Source organism: Solanum lycopersicum, chromosome 2 (genome assembly GCF_036512215.1).
Source record: "Solanum lycopersicum chromosome 2, SLM_r2.1".
Lineage (NCBI taxonomy): Eukaryota > Viridiplantae > Streptophyta > Magnoliopsida > Solanales > Solanaceae > Solanum > Solanum lycopersicum.
Genome location: NC_090801.1, coordinates 61,823,551 through 61,841,690, shown reverse-complemented (window position 1 = coordinate 61,841,690; position 18,140 = coordinate 61,823,551). Strand labels below are relative to the sequence as shown.

Below are 18,140 nucleotides of genomic sequence, written 5' to 3'. Positions count from 1 at the left end.
CATAAAAGGTGGCAACAGTAATCAAATTAAACTTAGCATTACGCACCTCGATTACATCATAACCATAATTTAATAACGTAGGCAATGCTCTTGAACCTACTTTCACATTTGTTGATATAGTTAAGTTTTCATATCGCACTTCAACTTTAGGTATCTCCAATCCCACCCTAGACAAAATTCTCTGATTAGCATTAACGATAAACCTATACATATATATCACATTAAAAATAGTGTATACTACCTATTGAAGCGTTGTTTGATGGAGTAAAGGAGCTTGTAATTATCTTGTTCAGAAGTAGCAAGTGCATTGTTGACAAGAATTTGCCGAGTGAGACGATCAAGCTTTGTGACATCGATAGTATCCGTGCGTTTTAACAAGGCGAAGTTTGTACGCTTCTCCGATGGCAACTTCTCTAAAGCTGCCCACATTAACTCATCTTCATCTGAATCTGCATTTGAGTGCCGCCCAAAATTACTATATGATTCTAAAGAATCACTCCCATTTGAAGATGCCATGAATTATTGATTTTTCTGTGTGATACTACTGTCTAAGACTTAACAAACAATTTGGTCGGTTACAAGTCTCTGATGATGAAGAAAATGGGATTCACTGAATTAAGAAACTATTAATTATATTTTTTTCTATTAAGAGAAGTAATCTACTAACATGGATAGGAAAATACTTATTAATGCTAAATTGACTTGTAATAAGTAGAGTTAAATTAGTGGGAAATTGAATTGAATATTGAAAAACATGTTTATTGGGTTCATAGATTTTTAATGATTTTATAAAAGAAAATTTATTAAGTTATCAATTTTTCAGTATTGAATATTATTCATAAGATGTATGATAATATTTTATTACTTTATCCTTCGTAATATTAAATATTAATAATATATTATAAATAGACACTATATCACATACTCTTCTATGCTACAAATTTCACGGTTCATACTTCACATTTGATATTTCATGTAATGTTTTGATTGTAACGTATAATTGTATTATTCGTACTTCATTTACTCTCATTGATAAAAAATTTTATTATATTTCTTATTTAATATATTAAAATATTTATAGTTGATTTATTTGTTTTACTATACTGCGCCAAATAATTGAAGAAGTGACAAGTCATATATTTATTTTATGAGTACCTTTTTATTGAGTAAATCAAAAATCGATAAAGAATATCGTGTTGGTTTGTATTTGATTAAAATACTTAAAAATCGATAAATCAAATCAGTAGTACATAAAACCAAATCAAACCGCACCACAACAAAAATAACTTTTAGTGGCCATAAATATTGACATTAATAAAGAGTGTTGTAGTCTTATCGGATAAGTTAAGTGTCAATCAAAACTAATATCGCTAAAGGCTTTAGAGCATATACGAAGAGTGTTAATTGCCGCTAATAATACATATTTAGCTGCAATCTTAATTGCCGCTAAAAATTATGTTTAATGTAGTGTCGATCGATGCACATGAAATAGTACCTCCATTCACTTTTATTTTCCATTTGGAATTTCGCAAGATACTTAAAAATAATGATGTTTAGTATGAATATCTTAGAATACTATTCACATAAATTGAAATTATGATTATATTTTTAAAATATAATACAAATAAAAGTGAACAAAGTAATATTATCGATTGTTTTACTTATCCTGCAAAAGTTGATATCATTTCTGTTGCATAGATAAGGGTCAATCTTCTTTAACATTGTATCAGAGGCATAAGAGGTTAAATCAACCCAATTTTCATGGGTGAATCTAGCAGCCCTTCCATGATGTCTACTGTTTCACCATCTCCAAACATCAACATCAATTACCTGTAAAACTTACATCTTCGAACTTTTTATTGTGGAAGACACAGTTTATGTCTATGATATATACGTGTGGCTTGAATCATCATATTGATGGTACTACTCAAACGCCACCACAATTTTTGAACGATACCAATACCAAACCCGATCCGGCATATACAATCTGGTCACGTAAAGACCAACTTGTTCTAAGTTGGATTGTTGCTTCTGTTTCAGAAAGCATCCTGACTCAATTGGTTGGAGCCGCAACTGCTCGTGCAGCTTGGGACAAACTTGTTGTTGCATATGCTTTATATAGAGTTTTAATATACATAAGATTAAACGTGACAACTTCAAAATTTATCTTGAGAATTTAAATTCAAATTTTTAGCTGATTAGCTTAAAGATGAGCACCATGTTTGTTAAATGGGTAAAGGAGATCTGGAGAGTGGGGACGGGTTATTTTAAATGGATTGGGTTATTGTGTTAAAATAAGGAATAGGGTTTTTTCTAAAAAAAATTGGTGGGGGTAAATTTGGTGAAATTAGTTACGGGAGCAGTCCATTTTAACAGCGAGGATAAATTTAAACAATAAATTAAAGTTGGAGGGTATTTTTGACCCTTTGCCCTATAAAATACTAACAGTCCGTTTAACTATGCGAAACGAAATCATATATTATATCATAATATAAAATCATGAGATAAAATGAAAGTTTTGTTTCGACATACGATATGAATTTTTTAGTGTTGTATATTTTCTTATAAACTTAAGAATCTCATAAGTTGTAAAATAATTAAAATAATCCAAATTATTTATTCAATTTTATCAAATAGACAAAAAATTATATAATCGAATAATAAATTATTACATATTTATTTGTTTCCTACTTAAATAATTGTTAAATTAAACTTTAATTCAATAGTTATAAAAATTGAACAGTAAACTAATTTTTAATACAATCCTCTCACATAATACAGATAAAATCTCCTCACGTTGAACTTGCATTTCTCGATCATGTGATCGGGAACACGAACCAACATTGTTACTTTGAATCATTTGTTAGTCAATATCATATGTAACTATGTTTCATGCTCATAAAGCATAAATATTTCATCACTATTTCTCACAAATAATTAGTCAATATAATAATAGTTCATGCCTTGTTTCAGTATTTTTGAATTTATATTTCCAAGCTCCATAATGCTTTGAGATTATTTTAACAAAATATAAACTCGTTAATCAATTTTTGTGTTTAGAAAAACTCCAATAATAATTTCATATATGATAATACGTGATTTTTGAAAGAATATGAAATTAACTATCTAAGTCGAGAAAAAGAGAGCCCCACCCCTTCCGCTTCCGTTTTTCTGCCCTACTCCCGCTACCCTCCTCGCTGTTTTCATCTTCCTCATCAGCGTCTCTCAGAGACCTCCTTCATTTTGTTGAGCCTAAAAGATTCTTATATTTAAGGTTTAAACCCTGCATAGATGATCATTATCAGAAGTTTTTGTTTTTCTTCATGAGAATCTGAGTTGAAAAGGCATGCTCTTTTACTCCTTCCGTACCAAACAGTTCACTTCAAAGCTAATCCCATGTAAGTCTTTCTCTAACTTCACCATTAACCGTGTATTCTCAGCTCTATCTAACCCTTCTCATACTGACCAAGAACCTGAAATAGACTATTCAATTTCTACTTTGAAAACTGAAATGGGACTACCCAAATTGAGTTCTCGTGGAACTGAAATGGAAATACCCATATCTGATAACTCAATGAAGATTGCCCCAATACCTAAGTTTAATTCTTGTGTAACTGAAGTAGAAGAACCCCTTTCTGATAAATCATTTAAAGTTACCCTAAAACCCAACTTGGGTTCTTGTGAAACTGAAGTGGAAGTACCAATTTCAGACAAGCTATTTAAAGAGGCTCCAAAGTTGGGTTCTTTCAAATTGGGTGATTCTACATTCTATTCTCTTATTGAGAAGTATGCTAATTCCGAGGACTTTACGTCTTTGGAGAAGGTTTTTGGTAGAATGAAGTGTGAAAAAAGAGTCTTTATTGAGAAGAGTTTTATCTTAGTGTTTAGAGCTTATGGAAAAGCCCGTTTGCCTGAAAAAGCTGTTGAGTTGTTTGAAAGAATGGTGGATGAGTTTCAATGTAAACGAACTGTGAAGTCATTTAATTCTGTTCTTAATGTGATAGTTCAGACAGGATTATATCACCGTGCTTTAGATTTTTATGCTGATGTTGTAAATAATAGGAATATTATGCCAAATGTGCTTTCTTTTAATTTAGTTATTAAAACCATGTGTAAGCTTCGGATGGTCGATAGAGCTATGGAGGTTTTTAGAGAAATGCCTACTTGGAAATGTGAGCCGGATGTTTATACATACTGCACTTTGATGGATGGGTTATGCAAGGATGACCGGATTGATGAAGCAGTTATTCTTTTGGATGAAATGCAGGTAGAGGGATGTCTTCCTGTTCCAGTAACATTTAATGTGTTGATTAATGGGCTTTGTCGGAAAGGTGACTTGGCTCGAGCTGCAAAGCTTGTGGATAACATGTTTCTTAAAGGGTGTGTTCCAAATGATGTGACTTATAACACACTTATACACGGTTTGTGCCTGAAAGGTAAATTGGAGAAAGCAGTTAGTTTATTGGATAGAATGGTGTCAAATAAGTATATACCAACTGATATAACCTATGGAACGATTATCAATGGGTTTGTTAAGCAAAGAAGAGCCACAGATGGTGTGCAGATCTTGTTGGCAATGCAAGAGAAAGGGCATCTGGCAAATGAATATGTCTACTCAGCACTAGTTAGTGGGTTGTTCAAGGAAGGAAAACCTGAAGAGGCCTTAAAAATATGGAAGGAAATGATAGAAAAGGGAGTAAAACCTAATATAGTTGCTTATTCTGCTTTTATAGATGGCTTGTGTCGAGAAGGCAAACCTGATGAAGCTAAGGAGATTCTTTCAGAGATGAATAAAATGGGTTGCACTCCCAATGCTTATACTTACTGCTCCTTGATGAAAGGTTATTTTAAAACCAGTGACAGCAACAAGGCTATACTTTTGTGGAAAGACATGGCAACCAGTGGTATCACATGCAATGAAATCTGCTACAGTGTACTTATCCATGGACTGTGTCAAGATGGGAAGCTCAAAGAGGCTATGATGGTGTGGAAGCATATGTTAGGCAAAGGATTGGTCCCTGATGCCGTGGCTTATAGTTCAATGATTCACGGCCTTTGCAATGCTGGTTCTGTGGACCAGGGATTGAGACTCTTCAATGAGATGCTATGTAGAGGATCTGATTCTCAGCCTGACGTAGTAGCATATAACATAATTATTAATGCTTTATGCAAGGTGGACAGAATTTCTCTAGCAATTGATCTTTTGAATACCATGTTGGATCGAGGTTGTGATCCTGACAAAATTACATGTAATATTTTCTTGAAAACCTTAAATGAAAAAGCAAATCCATCCCAAGATGGGGAAGACTTTCTGGATAAGCTGGTGCTACAACTGTACAGGCGGCAGAGAATCATAGGAGCTTCAAGAATTATAGAAGTGATGCTTCAAAAAATTCTTTCTCCCAAGTCATCCACTTGGGAAATGATTATTCGAGAACTTTGCAAACCAAAGAAGGTTCAAGGAGCTATTAACAAATGTTGGAGTGACCTTTTCATCTGATATTAGAGGTTAGTTTTTTTTTTTGGGTTGCAAAAATGCAATATCCTGAACCTTTGTTTCCCGTGGGCATATTGCTCCCAAGGGACTAAAGAGGACATGGACGTGAGATTCTTTCAGAAGATCCATTTTGTACATTTCAGAATTTGGATCCTTGTGCTTGATACATCAAACAATTATACAATGATAGGATGACTGCTATTACCGAACAGACACTTGCATCCATGATTTAACGTTCTGATTTTCTGTTTGTTTGAATGCATGTCAGTTGCACATGTATCTAACAGATAATGACATATTTTACCGATTATTTATATGAACTTTTTGAATGGATACAGAAACCTCTCAATTATGATAATGTAGCATTGTTAAGTCATTAGGATATTAAAGGGCAAGATGTATCCCCTGTAGATTCCCATGTCAATTTTTTGAACTTTGGGTCCCTGGTCTTTGCATAGCCTATTATGTAATGGAGCTAACATCCTGTATTTCGTAATCTTACATATTGTACTCTCTTGCATCTTCTTGATGCCATTAATGAAACTACTAACTTCATCAAAAGGATATTAAAAGAAAGCTTCCATGTCATTGAATATTTTCTTCTTCACTTTCTATCAATCTGTTAGATTTGAAATCTAAAAGTTGTAATCTACAAATTTGTAACGCGCCAGTTTCGAATATTGATGATACTTCAATAGCTCTAGCGGGGCACGATCATTTTGAAACGGTTTTAGAGAGTCTAAATAGAGTTTAATTTAAGTAATTCTCTTATAGTTTTCTACCAAAAATAAAAATAAAAATTCTCTTAAAGTTGCTTACATTTCTTATTTACCTTTTGCTTCCTCTTTGTTTTAATTTGTATCAAGACGTGTCCGGAATGTTAAATTATGGGAGTTGAAAATGCTGACAAAGTTATTGTTTGTGGCTTATGAAAGCAAGTTCAAAATTTTGTCTGCTTATTTTTTCTGTATATAATATTCCCAGTGGTAAGAGAGAGAGTGAATAGAAGGAGTGATCAAAGTCCAGTGTAAATGCCATGCCAAATCTTTGAATCTTTCTGGATAGATGTTAGCATCACAAGTTAATGTATTTTATTTCTTGGGAAATAAATGTTTTGGATTTAAATAAGCTGTATATATTTTGTATGTAACTGATAATGTAGCAGAAATGCACTACTTTAAGATATTAAAAAATGGACACGGTTGTGCTTTCTACCAATAAAAAAATTCCTCGGCATTATCTGAAAGCACACCTTTTGTGTAGACTATAGAGTGATTGCCGATTGGTGCTAATCATGGACAAGTTCTTAAATTGAAGTGCAAGAGAGACGAGCAGTCTCAATGTCAAAACCAGCTTTTAATTATGCTCTAAGTTACTCCAGATGTGTGCTACAAAAGAGCAATTAGATTGTCTATGTTTAGTACGACTTATGCTTTATTCCTATACATCAACGGAACATTTTTCTTAGGGAAAAAGACAACTGGATAGGAATCACAAAACATGGATAGTTGTTATGGAATGACTATCACTGAGCTGAAGCTACTAGGTATTGATCTTGTTGAATTCATAACACAGTACTACCAGGCTGCAAATCTCTCTTCTGTGCGTTTTTCTCTAACCTTGCTCTCTCAACCTTCCGACTTCTCAACTAAAGGTGCTTTCTACACTCATGTGAAGTGAATTTCCCTTACTATATACTGTGTTATTAGCTGAATGTTCATACTAATATCTGCCGTTTTCTATTGGTAAAGGAACAAAATGCTCTGACGGTGCATCTTGCATATGTTAAAATAATTTTCTTGTGGTAGAGCTATTATGGAATTATTATTGCTTGCAACTAACTTGGGATCAGAATGGTGAGTGAAAGAAATATTGTGAGTGTGGTGGTTGCATATGGGAAGATTGCAACCAAGTAGAAAATGGCAGTGAGAAGTCCAAGGGTCATTAGATGATGCTTTCATGATGTGCAGGAGGTTGAAGCATGAAAAGCAGTAGAAAACAATTTCAGTGGTTGCAGTGAATGATATTACTGTTTAATCTGGTAATATTCATTTGAAAGTTTTCAGAATTCAGATGTTTCTTCTTTTGGAGTTATTGAATTATTATGCTTAACATTTTCTGGGTTTATTTATCCATCAAATATGGTCTTTTTTGACTGGAAATGAAGTAGAGTTGACAAAATTTTTATTGGAACAATGTGGATCTAACTTATTTCAGATATGTGGCCTGAATTGGTATAGACGCTTTCTAAGAAACTGTTACCTTTGTCAGAAAAAAAAAAAAGAATATTTCAAGAAAATATGAAAAGGGTATAAATTCTACTGATCATTGAAGTGAGTTTGCAATATCTAAACCTACCGTTGCTCTTGCTTTAGAATGTTTTTCCTATGTGCTGAAGTTTACTTTCTTACTTTCTTACTTTATCTCCTGTAGCATCTCTCCTTTTTGTGTTTTCTGAAAAGGGTAACAAAAGCCCTTAGACTATGCAAAATTGAACAAAGATGTCCTCCGTTAATAGTTTGGTCCAAACATGCTGCTATTGTTAGCATTCTTTTGGCCAAACTATTAGTAACAGGGGCGTTTTTGGACCTAATAAAAATATTGTTTTTAAAGAGCGTTTCTCTTGTGTCTTTTCTTTTAAAATCCTTTTAAATATTATAAAAGTGGGAAGTAATTTCTTCTTTTTGTCTCTAAACTCGTTTGATCTAAGTAACCTATCATTAATTTTTATTTAGATAACCATAAAACTCTTTTTTTCTAATAAACTGGGAAGTATTTTATGTCTTAATATTTTCCAAATTGAAGTAGTATAAGCATTTGATAATATATCTCTTGGTTTGTAAGTTAAAATGAATAAAAGGATCAATAATCACTTGACTATCATTGAAATGTTCGAGAATGTACTGTGGTAGACAGTTTTCATTATTCATAATGATAGGATACTGTCTGATCAGTGATAACTTCATCTAACATAGATCTTATGATTGCAGGATTAAGCGTGATGGAACTCAAGTCCCAGATTTTATTATAGGTGTAAAAACTTATGCCCTAGCACTTCCCATATCTTCTTCTAAGATCCTTGAAGTCATTGGCTTCTTTGGTTGATGAGCCATGTCATAAGTTGCATGGAGGCCAAAAAATATATAATATATCAGCATTACAATCGTACATATGCCAAACCTTATAAATGCCTGAGCTCCTAATGATCCCATGAGAAACACATTTATTGCAACTGAGAGGGATGGGAACCAAGGAACCAGTGGGACTCCCCAAACTTTTGGTGTTCTATCCTGTGGCAAAAGAACCGAAATTGCCAAAGTGGCCAGGAACCAAAGGGGAACAGTTACTGTGTAACCAAGCCAACCATTAGGGTCCAGTCCCCAATAAGCAGAAGTCCCAACAGAGGATACAATTATGACCAGTAGAAAGAAGGTAAGCTTCAAAAGATTCGTCTGGGGGGTGATACCTCTGACATAGTATCTCCTCACAAGCAGAGCAACAGCCATCATCATGGATATTAGAAGGCCGCTTATAGATAACAAACTTGCCAAGACATCCAAACTTGAAAAGAATGCTATACATGCACTTGCAACTCTGATCAAGAGAGTTGCATTTATGGGAGTTCCTGTCTTTGGGTGAACAAGTGAAAACCATGGTGGAATCATATGAACTCGTGCAATATGAGTAGCATAGCGTGCCTGTCCAATTGCTCCTGCCAAAAGGACAGTGGTCATTCCTTTCAGAGCTCCAAGGGCAACCAGGTATTTTGCCCATTTCATCCCCACTCTTTGAAATGCAACAGAGTAGGCGGCGTTAGGATCTATATCTGTATACTTTTGCATCATACTTAGTGAAAGTGCCATCAAGCAATATATCACGGTGATAATTGACATTGATCCTAGCAGCCCTAGTGGTATATCTTTCGATGGATTTTTTGTTTCCTCTGCCATGGTTGCAATATTGTCAAAACCCCCATATGCAAAATACACTATTGCCGCTGCAACGAAGATACCTTTGGGACCATGTGGCACAAAGGGTGTCAAATTGGAGGTATTGGCATGAGCAAGTCCAGCAATTATGACAAATGAAATCACCACCATATTTACTGCTGATGCTATCCAGTTAAAGTATGAAGTTCTTCTAGTGCTGCTTATTGCAATTATTGATGTAATTGCTAAAATTGCAACAGCTATTGGATCTAGTAAGTTGAACCCGTCTATGAGATTTGTATGTATACGCAAAGAGTTTGGATGACGATTCAAGAGCGTTGTAAAGTAAGAAGTCCAGGCTCTTGCTACTGCGGCACTACCAGCAATGGATCCAAGAATTATGTTCCCTGCTGTGATAAAGGCTGCAAAGTCTCCCAGTTCGACTCTGATGTATGCAAATGACCCTCCTGCTACGGGAATTTCTACTGCGAATTCTGTGTAGCAGAAAACAGAGAGCATTGCTGAAATGCCAGAAGCCACATAGGATAAAACTATAGCTGGTCCGGCATGTTCATGAGCTTCTTGGCCAGTGAGTACGAAGATGCCTGCTCCAATAACAGAGCCAAAGCCAAACCAGGTAAGGTCCCACCAACTAAGGCAACGTTTCATCTCATTCTCACTTTCTTTCCTTAGCTCCACAATCTCCTCAGCATCGTCAGAACGGTTTGCAACTCGGTCCTTCAATCTGGTAAATGTTTGTGACAGTGCTGATCGGTATGCGCTCCAATTCTGGAAAGAATCTCCCGGGAAGAAATCGTGTTTGCTCCATCTCCAATAACTTCTTGGCTGTATCTCATCTCCCATTTCATCAGTAGAGTCTATTACTGTCATGCTCTACTGTTACAGAAGGCTAGTAGTAATTACTAGGTCATTGGGATGGTACTGCTGTTTATAGGTTCTTTTTTTCTTTTTTCTTTTTTATGGGTAGACTCCCATATCTTCAATTATTGTTATTGATAAGGTTGCCAATGAGCCAAATGTTTTTTTTCCAAGCAAGTCCTTTTCTGTTTTATGCATATAGTCAAGACACACACATTGAAGGAACCAATGGAGAATTGGGTATGTGATTTATGGATAGATACCACAGTAGTTGCGTATTATTAATTGCATCTTTATTGGAAATATCAACATCAACAATCTATTCTACTTCCCTTGGATTGACGGTGTGTCTTATGTCGAAAGAGAATAGGACAGTCTGTTAATTAATTAATCTGGAACTAGTAAGAGCAACAGGCTGGACATTTTGGCCTATATCACCAGTCACCTGTAGTACTGAAGGATTTCTGCAACATCATTGGAATCATATCCACTTACTCCTGATAGAGTGTTGTTGTAGTAATCATCCTTTGACTGCAGATTTGGTTGTCTTCAAGAACTTATGAGATGCATTCATACCTTTATCCTAAAACTAATCAAATATAAAAATCAGTAGGCTACTTTGAGAAGAAATTGTTAGTATTGACATGGTGATGTGCCAAATTATCGAATAAGTTCAAGGAAAATACAAATTGAAGATTTTGATGGGTAGCTTTCTTATTATTATGCTATAAAGCCCACCGGTTGTTAACTCCAAAAGTAAGGAGATTTACTTCCTTTAGAAACTTGGCGTCTTGTGTTCAATTTCACCCTTTGGGGGCAGAGATAAAATTTGAACAATTTCACTTCTGCTCAACTTGTTTGAAGTTCAACTGGAAAATTAGAGTTGGGAGAAAAAATACATAAGAGATAAATAGAAGGGAATTATACTTGAATGAATAAATTGGAGATGTAAACATACCTAATGAAGCATGATGATCAATTCATGAACCTTAGAACACATTTACTTGTCCTCTGGAAAGAGGAAAAATAAGTACACACACAGAGTAACAATAGCAATTCCTTGTTTAGAAACATTGATTAACTTCTTTTCACCAGGATGTTCTAAACATACAACAGCTCGACCTTCCCTGAAGAACTCTTCCCACCTTTGAAATAAATAAAAGAAAAGAATACAAGTGAACAGAAAACTTTCAGAAGAAATTTTTTGATGGGTTGTTGGTTATTTCCCCCCTCAAATTCTATTTGTCTTATTTTGAAAAAGCAGCAGGAGAGTCGGCAAACTCTATCCATGCTAAGAACTCCATCGTTGAACCGCATGTCATTAGGTGTAACTGTGGTTGTGGCTATATCCCCATGTCTGAACCAGTTAAAAGACGTGATGTCACCCAAAAACAGGAAACAATTACACCCAAGATTTCCAAGCCTTGCGCATCTTGTTTGCTACATATCTGACTCCATGAACAGCACCAGCAGTCAATAAACCTGCAACAGCCTGCCTTGTGCTAGAAAACATAACCTTTCGTCTAACTAGCCTCTGCATGCACTCAGCAGCCTGTTCTTTTGAACCAATCACTATTTGTTGTCTAACTCTACCTACAAGAAAATATGGCATAGGTGAAATGATTTGATTAAGCTGAGGAGGGAACATTAGAAGAGCTTATCATAACAAGTAATATAACTAAATAGAACTTTTCTCTAGAGATGAGACAAGCACACAATCCAACATGGTATCAGGATCTAAGCGTAAGAGTTACAGACGTGAAATAACTAAAATATAAGTGTATGTTCACTAATGAGGAAGTTAGACACAATTCAACAGGAACTACTAACAAGGGAAAAAATCTGAAAGAACAGGAAATTTTAAGATTCTTTCCAGAAAATTCACTCTTTTTGCAGTTGATTTACGTACCAGAGTCATCCAGAATTCTCTTTTCTCCAAGTTTCATGGCCATCTCACTTCTGATTGATGAAGGAAGAGAAGAAACCAAGGTGGAAGCAGCAGATAATCCACAATCCTGATTTGGATAACACTAAAAGATGTCAATTGACTTGACCTTGATTTTCCTATTTACATATCTCAACAGAGGTGTAATCAATATCAATCTCCTTGGATCAATCAGAAAGAAAAGATGTGCTTGTGTAGTCAAAGAATCTCATATAGATGTATTACCAGAAGTAATATGAAAATTTTAAGAAAGCAATCAAAGATCGAGATTGACTCAATGAACAGAGTGTGTACAAATTGTAATCATGTAAAAGTACTAACTAATTTTCATGCAAGGGAACTTGTGATGCCCAAAACTCTACTTGACAAGTCGTGAAAGCAAATGACTTCAAAGCTATTTGAGAAATGTTCAGAATAGAAAGATAAATTTCACTGACCACAGAGGCTACCATTCAAGGTCAAAAATTACCACTAAAAATGTACACAACAGGCAACAATAGAAGGGCCCCATTAGCATGTCTCATGCTGTATATTCTTGATCACCCATTCACACCATACTTTTTTTTTTATGCTTCAATAGAAAAACGTGTTTTATCGTCGATATAAATATGTTCCCGTATTAGAAGCATTGATTATAATAAAGAATTATTAGCATCATTCAGGACAATTAACCATGTTAAGGAAGCAACACGAGACAAAGCTTTAGAAAAGAGAGAGACCTGAAATATGTTTACTTGCTTATCACCAGCTACTGAAAATCTCAACAAGTTTTTGGCCTCGTATTCTTCCAGAAATGGCTTATACATTTCCTCAAATAAATGGAACTGTCCTTGTACAATTTTGTTCACCTGGATCAATATGCAATGAAGAAATTCATGTACACGGAATGGAAGAATCAATTCAATCAATTAATGTGGCATGAAAGTTGCCAATGCACTATGAGATACTATGCTAAAAGTTGAGATTCAAATTCTAGTCCAAAAAGGATATTTTGTAGATATGAGATGCAAATTAACTGATATTCATTGATCCGCTGGAAGTAATATAAAACTATAAAATTGAGAAACTACCCAATTACACTATAAACTTACTTGTAGATTGATACTTCCATGTGGTACAGTCAGGGCCACAAAATTTTAAAATTTAAACCCACTCAAATGTCAAATCTACCTTATTTTTGTCCTCTGCAAAAAGCATACGCAAGTCACCTGTATATGAGAGGCTACAGATTTTGGCATATAAATCTTCCTGCATGCGTAAACACCAAATCCAAGTGGCATGTGTTATGTCCCTGTACTATTTGACAAGAAATCAGAAATGATTAAAGAGACTAACCTCCGTGAATTTAGATGGCAAAAGGAGAAGAGCAGCAGAAGTTGCAGCTTTCAGATTCACGCTGTTCACGCTTTTTATATCCAAGTTATCCGTAAGAATGTTCACCTGATTTAGAAGTAAATGTAAGTTATGGATGACGGACAGTCACCAGACTCACCACAACAAGCAAAAAAGGAGCCAATAAAGAAATTCAGAATATTATATCTGAGTATGAAACTAAAAATCAGTTGAGCGATATCTGTTGAATGCATCATGTAATATAATTTAGAGAAACAGACGGCCTCTCTATGTATTTTTATATATTTTATCAGGAGCATTTCTATATTTTCAGTCCACAGTAGACTTAAACTCTCTATTCAGGAAGCGCAGAATTTCAGCCATGAGCCCATGACTTCCCAATTAGAAAGCATAGAAATGTCTAATAAAAATCAAGCAATAGCTATTAAGCCTCCAACTAATACGACTAAGAAGGAAACTAGAAATCAGACGGGAGTTAGGGATGCAGGTTCCATTTTGCAATGAGCTGTAAAATCTGATGCAACATAGAGCTTTGGTGGTCAAATGTCAAGTTTATCAAAGTTTAAAACCTTTGCGCAGACATAGACAGAAGAAAACAAAGCATCTCATTCGAATATTTCCAACTGAAGTTCTTTTTAACACTCGCAAGAAATGTTTGAGTGCACTGCTTCTGTTAGGAATATCTTTGAGAGTACAACAAGTTACCATACGCACTCACTTGACTTTTCATGTTCATTTTCAGGTTAATAGAAGAGAGAGCTTAAAAGCTAGCAGTGGTGTGCCATCAAATATCAAAAGCACATGCTAATTTGTTTTGTAAGAAAATGCAGGCTGAGATATACATATAGTTTCAAGCCAGAATCGATTATATTTTTTTTGGGAGGAAATATTAGATAGGATTTCTTTTGGGGAAGAGGAAAATTAGATAGGATTATAATACAACGTTATTATGATAGGATTATAATACAACGTTATTATAATAGGATCATAATACAGCGTTATTATGATAACTCTTTATTCTTATGTCTCTAGGTACCACCAAAGTGAGATCCTACGGCTAAGAGAACATACAAGAGCTCGTGGATATTATCCTAACCAATGTAAGCTTATTTGACCACATTTAATGCGAATAAAAACATTACCAAGTTTTCTCCCTTTTGTTATACAAATGAGAGTAAGCTAACATCATGTAGCAAGTTACTTCTTAAATGATGATTTCATGCTTCTTTGACTGATAGGTATTTATAGCAACTCAGGAAAGTCAGTCATCAATAAAGAACTATTCCTGATACCATCAATATTATTAAATTCATCACAACAGAAATTAAATTCATGTGACATAGAAGTACCACAATAATGACTAAGAGGCACAAAAGGATTGCAAAATATACTAACTGACTTAAATTCATTCGGAAGTCCTTACATCAATGTAACTAATACTGTAACCGAAGTCCTTTGTAAAATATGTTATTTAAATAGCAGTTCAAAACAAGCCATACTGGTTTCTGCAAACGACCGCTGAGATAAAACCTCTCCCATCCCAATATGTCTTGAATCAAGTCATGCATCCGTACAACTCCATACTTGAACATCTGTAAAAGTTAATCTTAAATTACTGATGTGTTAAAAGAAAGTGCATCTTCATTTACCTTGTTGTTGCAAGACACAAATGGGTTGAAGTGTACGCCAACACCAATGTCATTTGCAATATCAGTTATCTGACACAATGCACAGTAAATTGTTCTTTAGTTAGAGTTGAAATGTAAGACTAAAAACATATATAAAGTAGTAAAGAAATGAGGGAAATCAAAGTTAATTCAAGAAAGGAAATAGCACCATCCTTGCTCCACCAAGGCGAATGAGACACGAAGCATAGTGATCCTTGTTCAATTTTAGATTCTGGATTGTAGAAAGACGTTAGATTTTGAAAACAAAGATGGACAGAGAGTTGCTTAAAATTCAGCAATTACCTCAGAATGCCATTGTCGAGGATCAGATACTCCAATAATGTAATCTGTCATAGATGTCTAGCAATGAATTTGTTAGCAATGTACTATTGCAGTATTTTATAGAACTTCTTGATCAAATAAAACCATGAGTGGAATTCATTATCCGAAAGAAGGAAGTAGAAAAAACCTCATCTTTGTTGTTGGGATGAAGTTTAGAACCATATATACAGCAAAACTCTACCGGGGGTAGAATTTCAAGCAAACCCCCTAGCTCAGCTTTATCCTGTCCCACCATTTCTACATTAACATATGAAAACAAAACAAAAATCATGTAATATGGTACATACAAACATATGTTCAATTGGATCAAAATCTTGAAGTATTCTCACAGGAATTTTATCAAACATCTGGAAGACACGCTTGAAATTATTAAGATAATGCATTGGTTACCACTTACTGATCAGTACACATGTGCAATTTGAACCCTAATTAACAAAATTTAGCTATCAATTTGGCAAATCTTTTCAATTAAGTTCCTGGGGTTTTCAAGGGTTTAAGGTTGGGATGATTGAGACTGCCATTGAAGAAGAAGAAGCAACAGATCCAAGTCAATTCGGGTCAAGCCCATCTCTTTATAATTGGGTTGGGCTCAACCGGACTGCCCCTTTTATATTTGGGCTATAGCCCACCAAGTTTCTCTCTTTTCTTCTTTCTTTTTCGTTTTTATCTTTTTAATTTGTTTTGTGGGAAATAATATACTTATATATTCACAAATTTATAATTAATTAATTCTATGTAACATAAAATTCAAAGTCTGCCACTAGATATTGCATACCAAATGATTATAAAAAAAATATTTTTTATTTAAGTTTTATTTCTTTTTTTAATTTATAATGAAACAAAAATTATCCGTATAATTATTGAAAAAATATTTTTATTTAAGTTTTCTTTCATTTTGACTTGTAATGGAGTATTTTGGGAATTATCATTCGCTATAATTGGTCTTTCAAAATGAATTAAGATTATAGAAAAAATATTTTGTCTTTAACTTCTCTTTATTTTTTACTTTTAAAATTTTCTTTCTTTTTAATCTCTGATGGACACTTGTTTTATCGCATGTGATGTGAACTATCTATAGTAAAATGGATATTAACATCATCATTAGCGTCAATCATGCCATTTTAAAACATGAAAATCAAAATAAGTTAAATTTTTAGATTCAATAAATTATAGAAAGATGTTTTATATTTGAGTTCTCTTTCTTTTGACTTTTGATGAATTGATTATTTGAATAATTATAAAAAATATTTCGTATCTAAATTTTCTTTCTTTCTAGTTTTTAAGGGAGCACTTGTTTTATGACGCGTACGTAAACTACTTATAGTAAAATGGACATTATTATTGATTTTAATCATTCTTGGATACTAAAATTCAAAATGAACTTAAGTTGATCAATAAATTATAATTAAAAAAAAATTGTGTTTTAATTCTCTTTCTTTTTTACTTCTAATGGAGGATTATCGAAATGATAATAGACACTTGTTTTAAATTCTTTTTTCCCTTCTAATGTAGGAGCCACTTGTTTTTATCACATGTAAATTGGACATTATCATTAACTTTTAACGGGTCATTCTACTAGAATATGAAATTAAAGTGAACTTAAATTTGACTGCTAATAAATTGTAGAAAAATATTGGGAAAATTATATGAAATGACAAACATTCATAACTAATTATATCATAGGGGTATAGTTTAATTTATTTACCTTATATAATTATAGTTTAATTTTTTTTGCTATAATTAATGGGGTCCGCAACCTATTATGTAACTAATAGTATAAAAATCTTATTTTCTAATTTTGTATAAAATTATACACAAAACAATTTTCACTCTCCTTTTCACATTCCAATTTTTTCTCCTACATTTAATACTTCAACTATCCGGTTTGAATTTCAAATTGTTGTCCAAAATTAGATTACTCCCTCCCGAAGTTGAAGTTTCCTTCCGAAGTTGAAGTCAATTTCGTAAATACTCCTTAATTTTAGTTGTTTACCTCTTCTTCTTTTTTTTACTTATTCAAAATTTGTATATGTGTTCTGTTTATTATTTTTTTCATATATTTTGATGAAATAATCGATTTTTTGTTCTTGATAGATCTAAAATTGGTCAAACAATGAATGAATCATCTCCATCTTTGAGGATTACCAGAGGTAGTCCTTTGCATGTCAATGTTGTTGACATTTTACCATCTTTTTCAATGGGGTTAACTCAAGATTTTGGGGTTGATGTAGGGTTTTTGGGAAAATCAAAACAAGTTATACAAGAACAAACCATGGAAGAGCTGAGATCAAAGAAAAAACCCTATGGCAGTTCAACAAGTTATTAAAAATGTCAAAACTAGAGTCATTAAAATTGTACAAGGAAGAAGAAAGAGGAGAGCTGTAAACATTGAATCAGAGGAAAATAATTCTGAAGTTGTCGGATCTGAAGAACTTCAAAATCATGAGGTAGTGTATTAAAACACAAAGTTAGATACAATTTTTTGGTTAATTAGTTGTCAATATACAAAAAGTATTGCTTAAGTATTG

The 18,140-nt window shown here is 33.7% G+C and overlaps 3 protein-coding genes across 14 annotated transcripts; 1 reads left to right on the top strand and 2 right to left on the bottom strand.

Moving 5' to 3' along the window:
- Positions 1 to 3,116: 3,116 nt before the first annotated feature.
- Positions 3,117 to 10,495, top strand: LOC101253553 (pentatricopeptide repeat-containing protein At4g20090). Of its 7 annotated transcripts, none has more exons than XR_011214776.1 (4): positions 3,119 to 5,508; positions 6,966 to 7,151; positions 7,249 to 7,538; positions 8,488 to 10,495. XR_011214776.1 is itself a non-coding variant. In XM_069293768.1 (1 exon), the coding sequence occupies exon 1, from the start codon at positions 3,347 to 3,349 to the stop codon at positions 5,498 to 5,500; it is 2,154 nt and encodes a 717-aa protein (XP_069149869.1). In that variant the 5' UTR covers positions 3,117 to 3,346; the 3' UTR covers positions 5,501 to 6,073. The 7 variants fall into 7 exon arrangements, 1 of the variants encoding a protein (XP_069149869.1); XR_011214775.1 differs by having other exon boundaries at positions 6,761 to 7,151; XR_003245317.2 differs by lacking the exon at positions 6,966 to 7,151 and having other exon boundaries at positions 7,468 to 7,538.
- Positions 8,360 to 11,044, bottom strand: LOC101253855 (cationic amino acid transporter 5). Its single transcript, XM_004232579.5, has one exon. The coding sequence runs from the start codon at positions 10,315 to 10,317 to the stop codon at positions 8,539 to 8,541; it is 1,779 nt and encodes a 592-aa protein (XP_004232627.2). The 5' UTR covers positions 10,318 to 11,044; the 3' UTR covers positions 8,360 to 8,538.
- A 240-nt stretch (positions 11,045 to 11,284) lies between these two features.
- Positions 11,285 to 16,167, bottom strand: LOC101254157 (uncharacterized). 6 transcript variants are annotated; one of them, XM_026029454.2, is made up of 11 exons: positions 16,010 to 16,167; positions 15,740 to 15,849; positions 15,574 to 15,630; positions 15,440 to 15,502; positions 15,253 to 15,321; positions 15,103 to 15,195; positions 13,586 to 13,690; positions 13,421 to 13,498; positions 12,970 to 13,098; positions 12,215 to 12,320; positions 11,285 to 11,898 (listed from the first exon to the last, which is right to left on the bottom strand). In XM_026029454.2, exons 2-11 carry the CDS (start codon positions 15,845 to 15,847, stop codon positions 11,708 to 11,710), a joined length of 999 nt encoding a protein of 332 aa, XP_025885239.1. In that variant the 5' UTR covers positions 15,848 to 15,849; positions 16,010 to 16,167; the 3' UTR covers positions 11,285 to 11,707. The 6 variants fall into 6 exon arrangements, with proteins under 6 accessions (XP_025885239.1, XP_025885243.1, XP_025885242.1 ...); XM_026029458.2 differs by having other exon boundaries at positions 15,574 to 15,617; positions 16,010 to 16,166; XM_026029457.2 differs by having other exon boundaries at positions 15,740 to 15,835; positions 16,010 to 16,147.
- Between the last annotated feature and the right edge of the window lie 1,973 nt (positions 16,168 to 18,140).

What these genes read in the sequence shown, in the direction of transcription:
- LOC101253855 (XM_004232579.5), bottom strand. Translation starts at nt 10,317, where the DNA reads ATGACAGTAATAGACTCTACTGATGAAATGGGAGATGAGATACAGCCA.
- LOC101253553 (XM_069293768.1), top strand. Translation starts at nt 3,347, where the DNA reads ATGCTCTTTTACTCCTTCCGTACCAAACAGTTCACTTCAAAGCTAATC.
- LOC101254157 (XM_026029454.2), bottom strand. Translation starts at nt 15,847, where the DNA reads ATGGTGGGACAGGATAAAGCTGAGCTAGGGGGTTTGCTTGAAATTCTA. An exon ending in TTGTGTCTTGCAACAACAAG is followed by an intron (nt 15,196 to 15,252) that starts GTAAATGAAGAT and finishes TAACTTTTACAG; the next exon opens with ATGTTCAAGTATGGAGTTGT. An exon ending in GCGGTCGTTTGCAGAAACCA is followed by an intron (nt 13,691 to 15,102) that starts GTATGGCTTGTT and finishes CTTCTAAATCAG; the next exon opens with GTGAACATTCTTACGGATAA.